We start from the raw sequence: 23,209 nt of genomic DNA, 5'->3' as shown, positions 1-23,209 counted from the left end.
CTGTTCCCATCGGCGCAGTGCAGTGAAGACAGTGCGCAGAAGAGAAGCAGAGAAGTCGACGGGAGTTACGTAAGTTTTTTGTGTAGCTTGCGTAACTCCAGTTGACTGGTCTTGGAGGTAAGTGAAGACAAGCCCTTAGTCTAACTGTGGGAGTTTGAATAATTGAAGGATAACCTTGAATGTCCATTTAAAAATTTCTTATCGTGCCATAAAAGCAATGGGATGGACATAAGCTCACAAAGTGAAAGACTGGCACCAATGAAAGTAAACTAAGGTGGGGGACATATTTCAGTTCCCTCAGATTGATTAGGAACATTTTATGTAAAACAAATGTCATTAGTTACAGAGTCTACTTTCTTATTTTAATGGAATGCTAGGTATAATTTCCATTGTGTTTATATTTATAGGATCTGACAGTACTCTATGAACTGTAGCTAATATGGCCATCAATATTTATGATATTCTAGCTTCCTACAAATATAGAAAATTCAAAATTGCAACTGGATCTATATACTGAAATTTGATGATATACTTCATACTAATTGTGCTTGTCATCTTTAAAGAGTCTTAGTTTTTTATTCTTTATAACACCACACCTGTGGGAGTTAGGTAGAAAGCAGCACTATAATTTACAGGTAAGAAATAAAGGAAGAAAGATCAAGTGAATTGACTCTAGTGACAGTAGGAGACAGTATTAGAGGGATTAGAATGTCCTTGTTATCACTTGTATTAGAATAAGAGAGGTTGCAGTAGAGATCAGGGAGGCTATGTTCTATCTTAGAAAGTTGTATGGCCCCCTTTACTGTAGTGTCTGATCTCTCTTTTATGGGGGGTGGGGTGGTAGGAAAGTACTATTATTTCCATTTTATGGATGGATAACTGAGGCTCAGCGAGACCAAGTGAGTTTCCCAGGGTGAAACAGGGAGTCTAGCCGAGAAGGGAATCAAACTCATTTCTCAAATCCTGAGCTAGTACTCTAATTTCTGGACTATCTTTCCTTTGCTGAGGTGCTAGGCACCGTACGGGAACATAGTAGGAGACTCTCAGATCTCTTGAGTCCCAGTCCAGAGCTTTAACTCAAGGCGACCCTTTTCTGGGGCAAACTGAAAGGTCTATATTTTATTTGTGTGCATTTTTGCAGTTCAAGGTCATTATTAGAATATATGGAAGCTAGATTAGAATTGTTTTTTCTTTGAAAGATGGCAGTGCTGCCTGCATCACGTGTGATATTGTGCCTCAAAATGCCATTTCAGAAGTCAGTGTTTTAGTTAATGTCACGGTTTTAATTGAGGTTTTAATTGCAGAACTAGCATTGCTGGAATGATCGCACTTTGAGGATCAATATGTGTGATAAATACAGGAAAAATAGTCTTGTGACGGGATAGTCTGCCATCGAGGGCAGTGGTGCCTAGTGGTCAGTCCACCCTCTCCAGCTGGCTTGACCCTTTTAAGGATTTGGTAGTGTCCAATAGATACATATAGTGACCTAAGGATCCTGAGAATGAATGATGATTGGGAAGGAGTCTGGAGACTGTACCTTTAAAGGCCTGATCATAGGCGTGTGCAGCACATTTCATTAGGGTGTGCACCTAGGCCATTTCCATTAGGGTGTGCACCCAGGATCTTTATCAGGGGTGTAAAACTGAATTCCACCGGCGGGCCACATTTGAATTGCTCGCTGGCAGAATTCTAGCCGCATCCCCTCTGACCAAATCGACTGGGAAAGAATTGGGAGAACGGGATCAGTATAAAAGCTGCCTTCTGCCTCATAGTAGGACACTGACAGGGCAAGGCAGGCCTGCTGAGCCCTCCAGATTGAAAACTAATTAGATAGTGTTCAGCTGAAGGGAGCTGTCAAAAGCCTTTCAACTGACTAAGCTAAGACAAGAGGCCTGAGATACAAGCTCAGTACCAAAGAGAGAGGGCTGAGGGGAACCTGCTGTTTATAGGAGAGAGATACTGACTGTCTTAAGGCAACAGGCAGAGAGCTGCTAACTGTATGATCCTGCTGTCACAGGGAAGAGCTGAGACTGGCTTTTAGAAAACACTTCTGTAGTTGGTCTCAGGAAAAGCTGTGAGGAGCTGCAAAGTCAAAGTGCGGGCACCAGAGTCTAGATCTTGTGGAGGTGCTGATGAGGGAGGTAAAGGTCGGAGCAGCGCAGGGTAAATGGTGGAGAAACTGAAAGAAAGGTCCTTAGCTGCCTAAACAGCGTCCCTGGGCTAGCACCAGAGGAGAGGGTAAGTGTGGGTTTCACTACTTCTTCCCGAGGCCAAAAGGAGAAATGTGAGTGTCGAGTAAAAAGCCAAGAACAGCAAGTGCCAGATAGAGGCCAGGTGATGGACTTGCAAGACATTAGATTTTGAGTTTCCTATTTCTGGACTTTTCTGTTAACCCCAGAAGGGGAATGGACTGAGCAATGATCTGGTTGGAAGGCTAGGCCAAGCATAGTGACACTCTTGTGGCACCAGAATGACTATGGGGGGCACTGGACCAGAAGAAGCCCTGCAACACCATACCCAGGCATGCAGAGGTAGTCTAAAGATGACAAGTCCATACAGCCATTGGTGGTAACTTTAAAACACGGGCAGTAAGTATCTCCCAATCGAGTTGAAGCACTGTTCTTCTGCCTGAAATTTAGAGCCCTGCGCAGATACAAATATTTGGATCCACATCTGAAGGAATAAATTCTTACCCAACCTGCAATCCTCCCTCCTTCTTTTAGATTTACCGGCATCCCCACATCAGCTGAGTTCTTGCCACCCCAAACAGCTGATGAGCTTCCCACAACAGCTAACCAGCTGTTGAGCTCTGCCCCAGCCTAACAGCTGATGAGTCCCCACATCTAACATGATCAGCCCCACCCTCCTGCCTAACAGCTAATGAACTGTTGAGCCCTGCCAGCAGCCTGAGATCAGTTGTTTGCTGCACCCCTGGCTGGCAGCTGCTCCAGCAGTCACAAAGGTCCCGACCTCTGTGACTATCCCACTGTGATCAGCAAGAAATGGTCTATGGATATAAAGCAGATATCCATGGATTTGCAGGGCTCTACTGAAATTTGAATGTACAATGTTTGCTCTGCGATGCAGATTACAATCTGAGGTTCTGCTGCACGTGTTTGATCAATGATAAGGTGAAGTATCTGTCTCCATTTCATTTACTCAGTGCTGAAATCTTTAAAACCCTATGATTAATATTGTCTATCCTATTGATTCCAAACAGTGGCTTATATAGCACTAATCTTTGTGCTTACTTATATGGCAGCATCACAGTGGTGTCAGAGGCCCTCACAGACTATTAATGAATTTATCCTGAACAACCAACCTATTAATTACGAAAGAAGAGCTGAGATGCAGAGACCTTACCGTGATTTGCCCAAGGTCAAACAAGAAGTCTGTGGCAGTTCTGGGAACTGAGCTCAAATTTATTTTGTTTTAAGTCCAGTAGCTAAACTGCAAGATTATCCTTCCTTAATTGTACTTGAGGCTTTTGTGACTGGTACTTCCTCCTTCTTCTTCCTACACTAACAGTGAACCATGGTGCACTGTCATTTGTCTTTTTTCTAGATCAGTATATTTCAAACCACAGAGGTGCTGCATTGCTTCAAATACTAGTCTTTTAAAACAAACAGCTAGGTAGTACCTTTAATGTCTAGGTCTGTGAACTGATAAGATTGCCCAAAAGTTTGAGAAATATGGCTGGTGTATGTTCAACTGAAAGAGTTTAGTAATGTGAACCTCCATAACTGCACTTCCCTAAAGGGCTTTACATGGTGAATCAGTATTTCAGTGACCCTTCTCTTTCTTATGAAGAAACTCATTCTCGGCATTCCTTTCTTAGGGTGGGGGGAAAATACAGTGAGTGAAAACAGCAGCATTAAAAAAACAACTTGAGTTCTGTAGCACTTTAAAGACTAACAATTTTAAGCTTATGCCTATTGAAATTAAAATTGTTAGTCTTTAAAGTGCTACAGAACTCAAGTTGTTTTTGCTGTATACAGACGAACTCGGCTACCCCTCTGGAACTCAGCAGCATTAAGGAACTCTCTCCACATGTGTAATCTGCAGGGATTGCCTGTATTCACCTCCCCCTACCTGTACTGTCAAGTTGCTAAGAAACCTGAGATTGTTTTCTTTTCTGTTCTTGCTTTTTATTCTTTCATGCATTATAATTTGCCTTTTAGTCTAGAACTATGGCAAGTAAACTCCGAATTGGGTTTATTGCATCTTGTATTTTCCTTAGATTTCCTAATCTTTGACAATCAGTTTTTCATTGGCAGCTTTTTGGCAGTTTCACTGATGTTTATGTAACTGACATTGAATGATTGTTGCTTTTGCTGATTATGGGATGGCATTGACCTGTGCCAAATTGTACCTTCATGTTCGTGTGCACCGTGTGTCAATGCAAACCCATTTAAGCAGCCTTAAAGTTCCCTTCCCCCAGTTTAAATTTTTCATTGCCTATCTCACACAGAAGAGCTAAAATAATTACCTGCAGTCTCATTTTTCACTTTACTACATGCAGATGTTGTGTGGTTGGGTAGTGAGAGGCTGACTGGGAGGGGCCTGCTCTGATGCAGCATAGGCATATGACAGCAGTAGCAGCAACAGCAATCACAGAGCTTCGCCAGGCAGCTTTTGCTGCAGTACGCTGATTACCACTTTCTTAGCATCCGGCAAGATTCCACAGCAGCAAGCACTTGGAGCAGACTCTGCATGGGAGCTTGTTTAAGGAATACCTGACTAAAGAACTGGGTTATTCTTTAACTGCAGGAGAAGTGCCTGTAGTTTCTCCACACAGACCCCCTCCTGTTTTGTTGCATTCTTAATTTATTGGAGCTTTTGTCCCTGTTTCTTTTTTCGGTGGTGGTGCTGCTGTTATTACTTACTTACTTCACCCCCTCAAATCTGTGCTGCATCCCTAGCTCTCATTATGTTGTGCTCAGTAGCTCAGTCTGTTCTCCGCCTCTGCTAGGCAGTGGCAGCATGGATGGTGCTCTTGTGACGACCTCTGCTGATTCTATCAGTCCACTGCGGATAGGCATGCTGAGTAATCCTGCTGTAAATGGGCGAGGACACGGACACACGAAAAATTAACCACAGCTTTCTTCGAGACCACAACTATGTGACTGAAGGTAACATAAATGTTGTCATTATTTTCTTCTTTTGCTCTTGACTACCCATGCTTTCTAAGCAAAGAATGCACTGCCATGTTTGGATCTGTGTTTTAAACAATTCTCCTGTGTAGTGTTAGATGGTGCAGCATCAGTTTGGATTTACTAAACCCAAAGGTATTCTGTCATTCTACCACAATATACTGGACTACCTGGGTTAGAGAGGGTGTTACATTATGATCAGTCTGCGCTAGTGAGGTATGCAGCACCTAGCATTGCATGGCTAGAAGATGCACTGCAAAAGATCAGAGACAAGTGATTGTTCAAAAAAAAAAAAAAAAAAAAAAAAGATAAGACTTGGTAGCTTGAAACTAAGAGAAAATAATCTGTAATGTTAACTGTGTGTTGGTGCTTATTGAAGATTGTGAACTCTAATTATGACAATTTCAGTCAGAACGTCACAGAAATTGCTGGGTTGGTTGTTTCCTTGAGAATAGTATAAATCTAGCAGCAATATGGATACATAATCTTTAGAGTACTAGTGACTTCCTCCCAGCCTCTATGTACAGGCAAGGGATTAAAGGAAAAGAGAGAACTGCAGTTTGTCTTTCAATGTCTGGTGACTTGTTACATAAAAGAAGATGATCCTGCAGGTGACAGATATTCTACACTGAGAGCCAATTTACCTTCCAGCCAGGTAAATATCTTGGATCATGGTACTGTACTGCTTCATGTTTCATTGCTGAAAAGTTGGTTGTAAAAATAGGCCATCATGCCATTGATTGATTGAGCAGAGGAAATGTATGCCTATTTGCAGCATACTTACTAAGTATGTATTTGTATGTATAGTTTTAACAGCATTTTGCAGCAATAACAGCAGTATTTTAAGTGTAGTCTTATGTAATAGGAGCATATTTAACATTATGTTCAATCAGTACTACTCGAGACTGAATCTCCAGGTTGTCGTCATTCGACCAGTGTTTAGTCATCTAATATTGCCATGCTTGCATCCTGAAATTTGATCAGCTGAGACTGCTTGATTATTTGTGATTTGCATTTTTTTCAGGATGCAAAGCGCAGCAGGATTATTTATCTGCACTAGGAATATAAAGCAGAATTTCAAAGAGAAATAACAGACGCTATGCTTGTTCTCTCCAAGCAGTACCATTGGCCAGTGTAATCATTTGGTAATCATGCCTCTAGGGTATTTCTTGCTTTTTGATTAATGTTTTCTTGCATTCTTCCTTGTTGTTTGGATCATGTTTTGTTGTTTATAAGGTGCTTTATGTTTACTTTTTTACTCTTGAGGTGTGATTACTTAAAATAACATTTGACGAAACTTTCTCAAATTTATAGCATAGTTACAAAGATGTGCTGCATGACTGCTGCAGTGAATTACATGTTGTGGTTTTAATGCATGTTTGGTGCACTTGTGGGTCTCTGTTGGAATGAAGACTGTAAGAAAACAGGGATATGTTCAATAGTTTTTATAACTTTAGGGAAACAATCCCTTTGTCTTTTGTAAATCATGTTTTATAAAATATTTGGCATGTTGCAATTTGTGATTTTTTTTTTGTTATATTTAGACAGCATTGCTATGAACACTGCTGACTCATGTATTGGCAGTGGCTCATGTTTTAGCTTCAGTTGATATTCAGAGGATAAGGTAGTAATGCTCTTCCAAGATTGTTACATATGGACTGACCTGCCTGAATCAGATCTGAACAAACCTAGAACAGGAATGTCAGCTTTAGCTATATTGTCTTTTTATGACCAGTAATCTTGATGACATATTTTGCTGACGGAACATGAGGAGTGGTGGAGCAGAGGAAATCTTATGTAGGGAAGTGTTGCTTCAGCAGCTCTATTTAGTGTAACACATCTTAGGGAAAAAGGCTGAATTGGGAAAAAATGACAGAGAACTCTTCTCCTTGCCTCCATTATCTCATAAACTTCGCACCTCAGAGATCACCCAACATATTTAAAAGACCACATTGATCAATAGCAGGAAGTAAGGAATGAACCTTTCTTCTCTGAAATCCGCCATGCTCTTGGGGATACCTTCAGTTTTAAAGTCCCATAAATAGAACCACCAGTAATTCTAATCTCTCACTAATGTAACTTTGTTATAATATATACAGGGGTGTTAAGAAGTGTTTCTTTATTCAAAGATTTTGGTAATTGAAATAGCCTCCTAAAATAACATCTCTCTTTTAGTAGAAATCCCAGGGGAACAGCAATCATCACACATTATCCTATCACACTTCAGTACTATGCATATTTAATTAACACAGAACATTCAGGCAAAGAAATAGAATTTGCACTGATTATATTTTGGCAAACAATTTTTTTTTTTTTTTTGGCATAAAAGAACTCTTGGGTTTTCTTTACTATAGGATGTAAATACAAAGTTCCTGTTACCCACCCCTCTCTGCCACAAAAGTAGATCAAAGCAGAGGTTTTGATTTAAAATAAACATGTCTTGCTTTTTATTTAGAACATTTTAAAAAATTACCCATTGTTTTAGTATATTTCAGAGTCCACGTGTAATTTAGTATTTTTTCTCCTGTACGCAGACATTTAAAACTGCTGTAAGAGACTCCCTCAGTCTTCACTTCTATGCCTACTACCCCATACAGTGAACTAAATCCATTTCCAGAAAGGAGACATTTCTGACCTTTTTATCCACTTTTCCCTCTTTTCTCCTTGGGGAAAATAAATCGACAACAATTAAGAGAACACCAGAAATTAATTATGGCATAGTTTCACTTTTCTCCCCACTTCAGTGCATGGATAACAGTACTGATATAAAGCTAAATGACCAAGTGACATCCAAATTCATACCGTATGTGAAAACTGCGCCAAATCTGGTTCGTTCTGTTTATGCTAGTGGACCAGTTGAATTCAGTGGTATTAATTGCATGAGTAAATCACACAGGATTTGGCCTATACTTTTGCCACCTTTAATGCCAAGGTAGCTCTTCCAAGCAGCATTGTTTGTACATCATTTAATTACACTGTGGTTCTCTGGGCTAACTATGATTTACCTTCCTTTTTTAAGAACTTGGGTCATTTTTGTATTTTAAGAACTTCTTGTTTGGCTTGTTGAGGTTCTTCTGGGAAGTAGGCTTTAGTATAACTGTCTTGTTTGAACTTGATCCTGCTGTTGCTTATGTTGCTTACGTTAATGGAAGTACAAGCAGTATTAATCTGAGCCATTTTCTCATTTTAGCGCTTAACAATGTTTTATGTTTAAGTGGGTTTAAAAGAACAACAAAAACTCAAATGTCAGTTGAAACATAAATTGTATGTTGCAAACTTTGATTGTGAAAGAGGTGTAGATATTTAAAAAAAATCTAAAGATGAATTTCACTGCTGGGTTATCTTTTATCACTACTGTTTCTGCTCTCATATCCTAACTCCTGGAGCTGTGGGAACCACAGGGATGTCATCAGAAGCAGAGAACCGTTTTCCAGCTTCTGGGAACATTCTCTTGTAAACATCAGATACTACTTCAACAGCTATAGAACATTGTTAAAGAGAGTAGGAAAGCAAGGAGAATGAGACGGATTAACGTGGGACGAACAAGGAGATGAAGAATAGAATATTAAAGCCATTGTGACACAGGCTAAAATAGGGAAGGAAGAAGATGCTGTTTTTCAAGTAAAGAAATGGAGAGACACCAGGATGGAAAGAATGGACGGAGAATAAATTAGATTGGAAGCTCTTTGGGGTATAGAAGGTACTTAAAATGGGACCTCAACCATGCCTGGGACCTGTAAGTGTAACTGTCAAACAAATAATAAAAAGTAATAATAAACTATTAGGGAATGGCCCACAGAAATGAGAAGTAGACGAGAATATGATATGGTGCTGTCTAGAATAAATCAGAGAAGAAAAGAAAGAACAGGAAAATAATAAGTCCTTACTGAGACTATTCATTTGCTTAAAGTTAGCTTGCTCAATAGTCACCAGTAAGGTGAATGGGACTACTCACATTCTTAAAGTTAGGGCATACGAGTGAGCACCTTTCTCAATTGGGACAAAGCAGGAATGGCTAATTAACAGTGGAGGGTGTGGTCTGCACATTTGTTTATTTGTGCCCCTAATTCAACAATGGCACTTTCACATTTTCCTGTTCCTAGCAAAAATAGTCTGCATGGAAAGGTTGGTTGTACGACATTGTTTGCAGAGATGGGGCCACATTCTTTTCTTAGGGCTGGTCTACACTACAGAGTTTTGTCAATAAAAGTCAGCTTTTGTTGACAAAATAGTGGAAGTGTACAAATTGAAATGCTCCTCCCATCTGTGTAACTCCCCTGCTATGCTGAAATAATAAAACCACCTCAATGAGAGGTGTAGGGCTTATATCGGTGTAGTTATAGCAATGCAGTGTCAGTGTAGACACTATGGTCCTTACATTGGCTGTTGGCTGTCATTCTTAGCAATTTCACAGCTCCAGTATAGTGGTGAAATTGACAAGAAAGCCGGGCAGCTAGAGCCCAGTTGCCCCCCATTCCCTTACAGAGCTAAGCCTCTTGGGAGTGGGGAGAGGAGAAGCCCTGGGCAGCTTCCCCCAGTGGGGAACTGGATTCCTTCAGCTGGGAACAGGGAGTGGGGCAGGTCGCCGGGAGCCTGTGGGGCAGCTGGGCTTCCAGCAGGGAATGCCAGGGGAGCTGAGAGACCAGGCTCTCTACTCCCTGCATTGTTCCTCTTAGGTTAATGGAAGTGCTCCTGGTGAAGATGCGTACCACTGACCCAAGGAGGGCCGTGTGGACATCAGCTGCTGCACTAATTGATGCGGCGGCTGTAAGTCAACTGAACATAGGTTGACTTATCTATGTAGTGTAGACAAAGCCTTAGTTATGGCTCTATAGGTCCATTTGAAGTCAACATAGCTGCACGGATATAACGGAGGGCAGAATCTGGTCTTTAATATGTCCCCAATTATATAGCCAAATGATAATTTCTAGAATTTGTTTCCATGTAGTTTAGCTTTTATTAAAAAGCGGTAACCATGTAGTAACCTCTTCAAATGCAGTATCTGAAATACGTGAATGATTAGTAATGAAGTATAGAATATAATATTTATAACCATTTAAAGCAAATATTTATTGTACTGAGTGAAAATGCTATTTTATGTAAAATATTGTACGAGTTGGAAACATTGCACTGGCTTCACAAATATTTTTAGAGGAGAATCAGAGCATGCCATACAAAAAACAGGATGTCTGTCTTGTCTACCCCGTACTTTAAGTAATCCATATCTATTCCTGTTTAATCTATTATGGAGGAAAATATCCCTCTTCATCTGCCAAGAAGGAATTTATATGTAAGCTTGTTATTAATAAGTATCTTAACATAAAAGACCTTCCTTATTTGAGGAAGGGTTGACCTCCTAGAGCGTCTTCTGCTCATATATGTGTGTTGTCAGTTGGCTTGCGTAGCTGCTCTCTCCATACGCTATACCACTCTGCAGATAGCTGGATCAGCAGTCCAAGATAATACTACCCAGAAAGACCACACACTCAGTTCAGTGGTGATGGCACTCAGCCAGGTTTGTTGCTGACGAAGCACAGTACTGCACCCCATAAATTCTACAGGTACATTAATACATCTATGCTCGTGGCAATGGACTCAGCTCAATCAGCAGCAGGACTTTCTGCTGGCCCCTGGGCTGGACAAAGGTGCCCCTCCTCTGATCTTTCTTTTATACATTGATATAAACAAGTTACGTATTATACTCCTGATGTGGTTAGTTACAAGCCTACACCTTATACCTGCTGGTTCAAACAAAACCTCTCCATCCGTCATACTGTCCTCCTATCCTTGTCAGTGTGTTCCTGCCCCATCTTCAAGGATTATGTTTATGCTATAACTCTATGTTGGGGTGTACCTGTATTAGCCTTCTGGAATGTGTTTACATGAATAACCTATACCTAGAACTTCTTAGGAGCGCTGTGTTTCAGCAACACTAGCCATGCTTTTGCCAAGTTCACGTACTGGACAGTGAATTTGTAAGCAAGCGCCTGATTTGACAGGGCCTGACCTTGCCGAGTAGCGTAAGACCTCAGGCCTGAACCATAGGCCCAGTGCTTCAGGCTCTCTCCTACTACCCAGAGGAGTATAGGAATTGCTGTACTGAAATCAGAACCTGTGGTCCATCTAGTCCATTATCCTGCCTTTGAGAGTGGCTAATGGTACCAGTTGCATCAAAGGAAAGTACAAGGGATAGGATAACCTGTATCCAGGAAAGTTTCCTTGTAATCACCAATGATTAAGGATTGTTTTATGCTCTGATGATTGAGAGTTAATAAGCCTTAATTTTTTTAAATGAGATTTGTATTATAACTCTGGATATTCTTACTAATTCTCATTCATCACTTCTGTTCTGTTTTCTCTCATTTCAGAAATGAATAGGGGTGAATCCTGTTCAACCTTACCTTATCCCAGAACTCCCAGTTATGTTTTTGGATGGCACTGTGTGCAGTGGATCCAATCAGTCTTTTATCCAAAATCCTGATCAAGTGACTATTTTTGGGATAGCCCTGAAACATTTTTGGTAGACAAAGTTTATAGTCCATCCAACTGGTCGGCTCAGTCCTGTAATTCTTATTCACAGGGGGTTTGGTGAATGTGGGCACTGGATGCAGGACCTGGCCCAAAGTGAAGTGCTGTGTATAATACTTGTCGCTTATACAGTAGAGTTTACATATTCAAAGAGCTCTGTTAACATAATTTTCATACCACATCTGTGAGGCACAGACAAGTGTTATCAACGTTCAGTGGCCTGCCCAAGCCTACAGCGTTAATTGGCGACAGAGCCAGGGCTAGATTTTCTGACTCTGGGTTGGAAATTGGGAGTTTCTGACTCTTGTTCCCTTGCCTTTCCTCTAGACCAGAATCAGCAAGAGATCTCAGCATGAATTCGCTGTTGGTTACTTGAAAGATGGACTGTTTAATGAAGAACTTAGTTTAACAGCTAGCATTCATAACGAGAGCATTTCAAAATGCACTGTGTTGTGCAGTGTTTGAGGACTTGGATTTACTCACATATCTTTGGAGCTGGTGGCTGGAGAAAGTAGTGTGTCCACATATAAATACTGAGGTGACCGGAGGGAGGGGGGTGGGTGATTCTTCAGTGCTTTCTACCTTGTGCTTTCATTTACACCTGTGAAAAGGGGATTTAAATTGTATTACTAAATTGGAATGCTACACCACTTTTTTACATTCATTATACATTCTCCAGCACTGGAGAAAATGTGGTTCTGTTATGTACATAAATATGAACTTGTTAGTTCCTTTCCTTTGTTTAGTCATCTTTTTCACCACTTCAGAGTCTCTACACAGTATTTTAACTAGGCATTTTTCTTTATGGGAAGTATTTGTGTAAGAGACTATCTAGCATAAGAACATGACACACTAGAATGACCAAGTTACACCAGTTCCACAATCCTGAACCTTACCAAAATGCAAGAAGTCAGGTGCACAAATATAAATTTCCAGTTGCCAGAACTGCCAACAGGTGTCTCAGTGACAAAAAAGACCCTTTGTTTGTTTCAGTAATTAAAATAATACCTAAAACAATATTTGTTATGAAATCTAAAGTTCAGGAGGTCAACATCAAATGTATAAAAGGCATATATAAAATATTGATCTATGCAAGCTTTGTAGATTTCCTTCTAATTGAAACTGACAGTTCAAAAGCACTGAATAATGTAAAACTAAAGAACACAGTGCAAGTAGAGCAGCTGTCACTGTGCACTGCAGGAGCAGTTTATTCAGCATGTGCATCATATTTTATTTTCCATACGAACCTTAAGCATTAATATATTTCAGTAATATATTATATACTTAAATGGTGAATTTAGAATATAATAGATGTGGTGCTTACATGAACTTAAGATGTGAAACAAGATAAAATAACACTGAATATTTTATAGTAGAAAAAGAATCGTATCTTTACAGCAGTCATAAAAAGATAATCCATCATTACTGCTTACATTGCATTACTGCATCATTAGTGGTTTCTGGATCCCTGAGTTCTCTGCCTCTGCTTAATTCATCCACTTTATAAAGATTTGAATAGAGAATTTTTTCTAAGCTGAGCTATTTACTGATTGATATCAGAGGAGTTTTTGGGTAGGGAATGGATGGTACAGGAGGTGATTCAACTGAAATCTGAAATCAAGGTAATCTGAAAATTACAGCAGAGTTTGTTGCAGAGCCTTCTTTTTTTAAATAAGAAAATATTTTGGCTCAAGTGCATTGTAACTTACAGCTGTGTTTAGTATCTTCCTTGACCGAGAATCCTGTACTTTGTGGGGATTTGAATGTGCTTAGGAAATGCTGTGACTCTAAATATCTTTAAACTAGTGGACGTTTTCTCTGTACTGTTTACGCAACCCTAATTTGGGATAATTCTTGTACAGTAGTGAAGAGCAGGCAAGCCACCTTATGATATATGTTAAAATAGCGAGAGACTTCTGCTTGGCAGGGTTGTTTCTGCTGATAAACTATTGCTCAGGTTATTTTCTGGATCTTAGATGCAAATAATAAGATGCCATTTTTGGCTACTTTAACTACAGCAAATTTAGTTAATAAAAATGTACATCAAGGGACTGGATTCCTTAATGAAATCCTTCAGCACAACACACGTCATGCAGTTCAGTGGTTTTTGTAAATTATTTATACAGTAGAGGTTTTGGATCTGAACTGCCTTTTCTTTCCTACCCACAGATTTATTAGTAGCAACAGTAAGACAGAAACATCTATGTCTCTAATCTAGTACTACATTTGCATGGCTTTTAATTATCAACATGGATGCTAAAGAAAGCAAAGCCCTGAAACTTCAGTTTGTTTTAATATCCTCTAGTTACAATTCAACTCAAATCCGAATAGAACTTAACTGATGTCTTAATTCCTTCAGTGTACTGTTGCTTTTGCTGCTCATGTGACATAGCCATTAAAAGTTGTTTGATTGTGCATACTGACGCTATTTACACAAATCCCAAGACTAACAGTATCCTACAGTTATGCTGATTGCATTATAGACAGCCACAGTTCCTTCTGAGTGCAGCAGTGGGTACTAGTTCAAAATAAAGTTTGTCAGGTTTCAGTTTTTTAAAAATTATTGATTTGCTTTTCTCTCCTAATGAATCCCTCATTGTTAACCAGTAATCCAGGAATTTGAATGCATGCTGTATTTCAAGTAAATAAAGAAATAACTCTCTGACAATGAGCTGGCCTCTTTATCTGCAGTATTTTTGTTTTTAAATCATGATCTAGTCAACATGACTTCAGGCCCTGTTAAGTAGCAAAGGATTTGGGTTATTGTAAAAGTTGGCATTTTCAAAGCTCTCTACTAAACTTTTCCTGAGTTTTAAGAGAATTTATGACTATAACATTGTGGTGTGTTGTGACATAATAGAAAAATGCTCAGATGCCTGCCACATACTGTCCTCCAGTGTGTGATGTAGAGCAAATGAGAGTAGAACAGGAGGGTATGTAGCAAAAGATGGGGAACAGCATCTCTATTATGTACCACTTTCTTTTTTGGGAGCCTGTGGAAGCCCATCCATGTTGAGGCTGTGCAGAGAGGGCTCCATGAGTTGAGAGATTGGGGTAGAGATGGACCTGTGGAGCATCTACTTAATGTAGCACACTTCCCTCAATACTGATGGATTATATTTTAGGATGGAAATTCATGAGACAGTTGATGTTCCCTCAGGGAAGTAGGAAAGAGACTGTGACAGCAAGCTGTCCTCAGAGCCAGGCTGTCAGAGGTATAGAGGCCCTTGAAGCAGCCTGGAGGGGCTGACTTTTTTTTTTTTTTTTTTCCTTCCACCTCCGTGGAGATGCCCTGGGAACTGCAGAGATTGGACCCAGATTTCCCTATGGATTTCAGACTCTGCATGATTTTTAGGCTGTGCCCTCTTTCCCCAGCATGGACCAATTGCACATGCCCAAAAGGAATTGTGCTGGGTGAACTTAGCGGCATGGGCTGAATAGTGGTGGCCCTTTCCTGTGGGTTTTGCTCTGGGAGGAGAGCATTTAGGTCAAGCAATTACACGTTCCCTTACATTTCTAAGGTGCCTGAAAACAAAAATTCATGTATGAAGAAATTGATCCTCCTTTGAATTATATGTCCAAACATGATCATGTATCTTGCAAAAATGACTGGAGTGCATCCTACCCAGAAGTGAAGAGCTGGTTATATGAATTGCAGCAGCTGATAGTAAAAGATATTCAGTGTTGCTGAGATCTGTATTTTGGTCAGGATCAAACCATAAAAACAGAGCAAGAAATATAATCTTATTCACCAAAAGCTGCAATTTTCAAAAATACAAGCATGAAACCTGGGTCTTCTAGACCAGGGTTAGGCATTTACAATTTCTGTTTAATCACTGACGAGTGCATGATTTCCAGGATTAAGAATATTGTGTACCACTGACCCTGCAGACCGTAATTAGGCAAAACTTCATATTGCCTTGGGAAGGACTAAGTTAAAACATGAGCCACAAATTTGACATTCTGTAAATGGTCATCAATGAAGCATGGTTAAGATTGGAAAAGCAACTATGTAGGAAAGGCATCTTAAGCCACAGATCTGCTTCCTGCCTCTATTCAGAGTTGCATAGTGACATAAAGCTTTGCTTGTATGACTCTCAGTACCTCTGGGAGAGTGTGACTGGCTGTCTATATACTCCAACTTGGGCTGAGCCAAGAAGGGGCTGAGTACCTTTGTTGGGCTCAGGAGAAAAGCCCAGCTTGTAGGGACTGCCTGAGTTGTTAGACTTGGAGAGAGCAGCTGACATCTGTGGTCTGTTATGCAGACATAAGGTAGGGCCTTGAGCCTTATGAACATGGAAACCACTGGAAAAAAGCTTAGGCCTCCTGTGAAAGGAAGAGGTGCTGTTGTGAAAGTGGAGTAGAACATCCTCCCAAAAGGAGGAGAGATGCCTGAGGAAAGAACCAGATCCCTCTTATCCCACCTCTGTTGCTATAACAGGGCCTCTACTTATCCATTGTAGTTGGGGATATCAGATCCTTTATGCTAGAGTGGGAGACCAAATTGAAACACACACTCCTTCCCCCAAACAGTTCCTCAGGCTGGTTTCCTCCTGTGGAGGAGATTAGTGTCTCTTTTAGTTCCCTTTTCTGCATGTGTCTTTACTATGAGTGAACAAATGATAAAGCTTCCATGGTTGCCGCGCAACTCTAGTCCTCTCCTGTGTTGGAGATAGAGGAAAGGGAGGGAGCCCTAGTCCCTTTGAAAAACGGGTCACTAAGTTAGCTTGTGTAAATGTGGATTTAACTATCCAACTTCACACATTAAAATACTGGGTGTCCTGGATTTACAATCTGTATCTCTCTTTACCCATCAGTAAATTGGGTCTAATAGCTACCTACTACACAGGGCTTTTGTGAAATTTAGTTTGTGAAGTGCTCCGAGATCCCTGGGTGAAAAGTGGTAGACAAGTACAAATTATATTATTAATGACATTGACAAATCCCCTCAATGCAGGTATTTCATAGCAACTTTACATTTGCTAACCCCATAGATGTGCCAACTGCATGTGATGGTTCTCAGCGGCTTAGTCTTTAAGCATACTAAGGCTACAGAAAGCAACACAAGATTCTGTTAATACAGTAAGAGGTCGTTGTATCAGGACTTCTAATATTCTACTCCCATTTCAAATTATGACCCAATTTATTTTTTCCTTGCATTAAATATTGGGCTTCTTTTGACTCTGTTATTGAATCTAGGGTACAGCTCCCAATAGCAAGTAAACCACCCTATGGGGAAAGCAGCATCCCCACTTTGCCACCATCCCTGCTCTTCCAGGAGCTTGGAGCCAGCAGTCCTATCTCACAACTTAGTAGATGGGGTCCAGCTGAGAGGAAATGCTGATTCAGCACATTCAGAGGGTGGCTTCTACAACATCGCCAGCTTTGGCTGGAGTTTAAAGCTGTGCTACCCTAGCAGAGGTGGCAGTACCCCCGACCTATCCTCTTTTGGGAGTACATGCTCACCCTGGCGGGGCTTGCCCCCACAGGTGCAAAATTGTTATCTCCTTTGGTCAATCGCAATTGCCAATCATGGTCTGACAATGCGAACTGTTGAGCACATCATTTGAAGTGTTACCATTTCATCTGGTGTTATCAAAAGCCACACGCTCACCCAGTGATACTAAAATTCTGCATCTACACCTTCTTTTTAAGGGTTTATTCACTTATTGTGAGTGTGAGCTCAAGAAATAGGAGCTACATCTACTACTGGGAGTATATTTGAGGTGGTTATTCTGGGTGTGTGTAGTTAATGGTTATAATTGTTAAAATCGGAAATGATTTCAAAAGACTTTAATGCCTCTGCTTCATTCATAAATACTAACAAAAATAGTAGCTACCATGAAAAATAGTTTGTTTGCTCAGGGATTTTTTTATTTCTGATTGAGTATAAATTTGTATATGCAGAAAACAAATTTTTGCCCAATGAAAACACAGAAATTTGTGCAAATTGGGGGAATTAGCAATTCAGCTCCAAAAGGCAAACAGCAAACTATGAATTTAAGAACATAAGAATGGGCATTCTGGATCAGACCAATGGTCCGGTTAGCCCAGTAGCCTGTCTTCCGACCGTGGCTGCTGCCAGATGCTTCAGAGGGAATGAACAGAACAGGGCGATTATTAAGTGATCATCCAGTCCCAGCTTTTGGCAGTCAGAGGCTTAGGGACATTCAGATCCTGGGGTTGTGTCCCTGACCATCTTGGCTAATAACCATTGATTGACTTTGTCTTCCATGAAATTATCTAATTCTTTTTTGAATCCAGTTATATTTTTGCCCTTCACAATGTCCTCTGCCAGTGAGTTCCACAAGATGACTGCATTGTGTGAAGAAGAACTTTCTTATGTTTGCTTTAAACCTGCTACCTATTAACTTCATTGAGTGACCCCTGGTTCAGTAGTTATGTAAAGAGGTTAATATTTCCTTACTCACTTTCTCCACACCTTTCATGCTTAAGAGCCTTTGGTGAGACTTTCTGAAAGCCCAAGTACACTGGATCACCTTTGTCCACATGTTTGTTGACACCCAAACAAAGAATTCTAATAGATTGGTGAGGCATGATTTCCCTTTACAAAAACTGTGTTGACTCTTCACTAGCATATTGTGTTTATCTATGGGATTGATAAGTCTGTTCTGTTCTTTACTATAGTTTCAACCAATTTGCCTGGTACTGAAGTTAGGCTGACTGGCCCGTTATTGCTGGGATTGCCTCTGGAGCCTTTTTTTTTAAATTGGCATTGTGTTAGCTATCTGCCAGTCATCTCATACAGAGGGTGATTTAAGTGATAGATTACGTACCACAGTTTTGCAATTTCATATTTGAATTCCTTGAGAACTCTTTGGTAAATATTGGTGACTTATTACTGTTTAATTTATCAATTTGTTCCAAAACCTCCTCTATTGACACGTCAATCTGGGACAGTTCCTCAGATTTGTCACATAGAAGGAATGGCTCTGGTGTGGGAATCTCCCTCACATTCTCTGCAGTGAAGGTCGATATAAAGAATTCATTTAGTTTTTACACAATGGCAATGTCTCCCTTGAATGCTCCTTTAGCACCTTGATTGCCCCATGGCCCCACTGATTGTTTGACAGTCTTCTTACTTCTAATGTATTTAAATATAACTTTGCTGTTAATTTTTGTGTCTTTTTGCTAGTTGTTCTTCAAATTCTTTTTGGCCTCCTCAATTATATTTTTACACTTGACTGGCTGGAGTGTATGTGCCTTTCTATTTTGTTCAGAAGTACTTGACTTCCATTTTTAAAATAATTCTTCCTACTCCCACCACTCCAAAAGTCTCTCTCACTCTGTTTAGCCTTGGTGGCATTTTTTTGGTCCTCTGACTGTTCTTTTTTATTTTTATTTGCGGTATACATTTAGTTTGAGCCTCTATTATGGTGTCTTTAAAAAGCTTCCTGGCAGCCTGCAGGCATTTCACTCTTGTGACGGTTCCTTTTAATCTCTGTTTAACCAGCTTCCTGATTTTTGTATTAATGCTACCGTGGTGGGTTTCTTTTCCCCACTTCAACTATATTAAATTTAATTACGTCATGATCGCTATTATTGAGTGGTTATAGACACCTCTTGAACCAGATTCTGTGTACCACTTAGGACTAAATCAAGAATTGCCTCTCCCCTTGTGGGTTCCAGGAGTAGCTGTTCCAAGAAGTAGTCATTAATGGTGTCTAGAAATTTTATCTCTGCATCGCATCCTGAGGTCACCTATACCCAGTCAATATGGGGACAGTTGAAATCCCCCATTATTATTGGGCTTTTTGGTTTTGTAGCCTCTCTAATCTCCCTAAGCATTTCACAATCACCATCACCATTCTGATCAGCAGGTTGGTAGTATATTCTTATTGCTATACTGTTGTTATTCAAGCATGGAATTTCTACCCGTAGAAATTCTATAGTGCAGTTTGATTCATTTAAGATTTTTACTGTATTTGACTCTATGCTTTCTTCCATTTATAGTGCCACTCCCGCATCAGCCCTCTCCCCTAACCTTCTCTGTCATTCCTATATATTTTGTACCCTGATATTACTGTGTCCCATTGATTATCATCATTTCTCCAAGTTTCTGTGGTGCCTGTTATATCAATATTCTCATTTAGTACCGGGCAATCAGGTTCACCCATTTTAGCATTTAGACTTTTGGCATTTGTGTAAAAGAACTTATAAAATTTGTCAATATTTAGTTATCTGCCTTCATATGATGTTGTTGAATGGGACACTTTTTTTTTTTTGTTCAGCTGTTTCTCTTCAATTCCTACCTGTACTTTATCAACTTCTATCCTCTTCTTTTTAGAATGTGGAGAATCCGTTTAATAAATGCTTCCCTGAGGGATATCTCTGTCTGAACTGTGTCCTCCTCCCCCCAACCCTTAGTTTAAAAACTCATCTATGACCTTTTTAATTGTGCATGCCATTACAGAGATGCCATTAGTGACTCCATAGTTCAGGTTACATTGAGATTTGTCCTTATATCAGGACTAAAATTCCTTAATTTCATACTTTAATGATTGAATTCATTCTTCACCATGGTGCAATAACTCTTCAGAGGACAATTGGGTGTATGTGATTTTTCTTTAGTAAAATAAGTATTTCATGGGTGACAGTTTAAAATGTTCCTTTCTGAAATATTGTAAAAAAATTTTCCAAACTTTTCTTTGGATTTCTGTAGCTAAAAAAACTACAGTTTGCCACTAAACTCCAAAGTACACATACTGATCTGTGTGCATTCATGCGTGCACAGCCACAGTCTGATAACATGTAGGACATAGGGCACTTTTAAAAGTTTTAAACACATAACCTGAGGAGTTTTGCTAAGGTTAGCCATATTCAGACTTCAATTCTGTTGTTTCTATATAAAAATTGCAACCAATTTTAGAACAGTCACTAACAACATAGATTATCATTTTAACATGTTTTCCAAAGCATTCAGAAAAACATCACTCAGCCACCATTTGCAAATTGACACCATTCTGTGCAGTCTGACACCTGACTAATTTGCACTTCAATGCAAAGCAGTGTACAGGGCAACTATGAAAACGCACCAATTCTGTATTAATCATTAAAAATGTAGACGTAACCAATTAACGAGCAGAAGTCAAGGCAGATTCTTCGTTGTTCAGGATGAGGGTGAAAACACGTGAGCTGTCAGTAATGGAATGCAGGAAACTGAGACAGAAAGGAACAAGGGAACTGATGAGTGCAGAGTGGATGGAGAATTGAATGACATATCTGTTTCTTTCCTTGCTATTAGGGTTTGTGTTGATTTGCTATGCAGTCTACCAACCCTCACTCAGTTAGAAAGCTTTGTGTGTTTGGATTTATATCGAAACCCTTCAGAAACCTGCAAACCAACATCCTTGTAGCTAACTGTAATGCATGTCTCTGAAAATGTTTGAAAGGGTGTTGAATTGCGTTTAGCTACATGCCTTTTTTAGTGAGGACCAGCAGTGTCTGGTCTTTCTCACAAACAGCTGCCATCAACAGGCACCACTGAAGACTGAACCCGTAACCTCCAGTGCTAAAATGCAGGAGCCTTGTTCCTTTGAGCTAAAGGAGTAACTCCTCTACTTGTAGCAAATTCATTTCCTGTGAACTAGCCTCTAGAAGGAGAGGTGTAACTCCCATATCAAGTTGTCTGGGGTGGTTCTGATGAAATTCTGTATGGGGAGCCATTGTTGAGCTGATTTGCTGTGTACTGTGGGTCAATTTCAGCCTCAGTTGAAGACAGTGCAGTTGTATCTAATGTGAGTTTGCACATAATTAACAGAGGATAATAGAGGATATTACATATTTTATTTGACTTGTTCAGATTTTAGACCATTAACGATCCACTCATTGAAAACTTTGAACATACGTTCTGTAGAGCATAGCATATTTTTGCTATATTTCTGTTGCTGTTTCAGTTTAAAAACAAACCAAACATGCATGTTTTTTTTACTAAGGAAAGGATTGATTACATAGTGAAGTAAAGAGTAGCAAAGAGAGAGAAACCCAAAAATAAGCAGTATATCTGTCAGCTTAATATTTCTTTACAACCAGTAATCCAACAATTCCTGAGACCACATGTCTTCCACATTTGGTCAGTCCAGATCACAGGAAAGGGTGGCCTGTATTTATTGACTGCATGAAAAAAAAAATCTTTGTTTTTAGTATTTTCTCTGTTTGTATTTTACTCAAAGTAATTATCAGTATTACATAACTAATTGCTTTGGGCCCAGTTTTCCCTTAAGTTACATGAGTGTGACTCTCATTGAAGTTCCATGTTGTTACAAAGTATGTATTATGTGTGTGTTTTCCTCTTCTGCATAAAAAGCCATGGGAGGAGAAAAAATATTCACTTATTTCAGAGGCTTTGTTAGGTTTGCTGCTCTCCTTTGTTAGGTCTTCGGCTTCAGAGAGGAGAGACTCGCGGGGGGAAGTCGTGTGGGGGAAGTCGGCTAATACTCAAAGGGAAAAGCATAGTAGATCGAGCAGCTCTTTGGCTGAATCTGGAGATTCCATCTGCCTCTGTGGTCCCTCCCATGTCCTCTTGTCTCACTTGCAGCATTTCACTTTGGTGGATATCTCCAGCCTGGTACTGCTGCTAATTCTACATAGGGCAGGAAAGGGATTTATCGCTTCTTAGGCCAACTGGAACTTACTGTGTGTCTTGCTTTGCAAGCTCTGCTGCCCTGAAAGGGGAACAGTTCATTTAATGGCTGTTCCATCAACTCCTTTCCCCTTCCACATGGGGTTGAATTCCTGAGTAGCTGTCACAATGTAGTGATGATGGGTGAAATACCAGCATTTATCCATCTTTCCCATCATCCCACTATTCCTGCATGTTTGCTCCCTTCCATGTCACTCCACAGGAGAACATTTGAATCTATTACACCAACTGATTTGTAAGATTCAGGCACTTGTAGAGGCTGGGTCTTTGTTGTAGGGCAGTTATACCGTTCAGATGAAAATCATAGCTTGTTAGAGAAAAGGCAGACAGTTGGTCATGCAAAATCCTCATTTGCCAATGTGTGTTCCTATAGGTCAGTGGCACTTCTATGTAAAAATCCAGTGGTCTGAGTGTGCATAGTTATCCTTCCATACAAATAATAGAGAGATTGTTAATGGATTTTATTATTGGCCAGAGTGCCTTCCTGGTTAAATAAATCACTCAGCAGAATTTAGACTTCTGCTGTAATGTGCCAGGTCTATTTCTACCTCTCTTTCTATTTCAGTTTCTTGCACTTGGAACAAAACCACTGATAATCTGTGAGCCGGTGCTTCTGTGTGTAGAAAGGGATTTTTTTTCAAAGAAGGGTAAACCAACACTAGAGCAGCCATAAATCCCTCTCTCTCACTCTGCTAGCACCAGATTACAATCTGACCATTCAAAGGGTTTTCACCTTTTCACCTTACTAGTAGTTTTTCTGTATTGTTGAACCTAAAAATGAATTTTAGCAAGAGATTTTCACTCAATAATTCCTGCACCAAGACCAATACCTTCTTGTTGTGGTAGGAGCAGTGTGTTAGAAAGC

General features: G+C 40.0%; 1 protein-coding gene across 4 annotated transcripts in view; it reads left to right on the top strand.

Moving 5' to 3' along the window:
• PPP2R2C (protein phosphatase 2 regulatory subunit Bgamma) overlaps positions 1-23,209 on the top strand; it is a 267,835-nt gene that overhangs the window by 77,138 nt on the left and 167,488 nt on the right. Inside the window, exons 1-2 of one of the 4 annotated variants that reach the window (XM_067556422.1) lie at positions 2,881-3,131; positions 4,977-5,132. The exons of 1 other annotated variant lie outside the window; for it this stretch is intronic. In XM_067556422.1, the coding sequence (XP_067412523.1) occupies positions 5,063-5,132 (70 nt within the window). In that variant the 5' untranslated portion in view covers positions 2,881-3,131; positions 4,977-5,062. Of the gene's footprint in view, positions 1-2,880; positions 3,132-4,972; positions 5,133-23,209 lie in introns of those variants that run through there. 2 more of the 4 variants (XM_067556421.1, XM_067556424.1) reach the window with 2 other exon arrangements.

The sequence above is a fragment of the Emydura macquarii genome, unplaced genomic scaffold (assembly GCF_026122565.2).
Source record: "Emydura macquarii macquarii isolate MOO-44397 ecotype Brisbane River unplaced genomic scaffold, CSIRO-AGI_Emac_v2 contig_1768, whole genome shotgun sequence".
Taxonomy (NCBI): Eukaryota; Metazoa; Chordata; order Testudines; family Chelidae; genus Emydura; species Emydura macquarii.
This window is presented reverse-complemented; position numbering and strand designations above follow the sequence as displayed.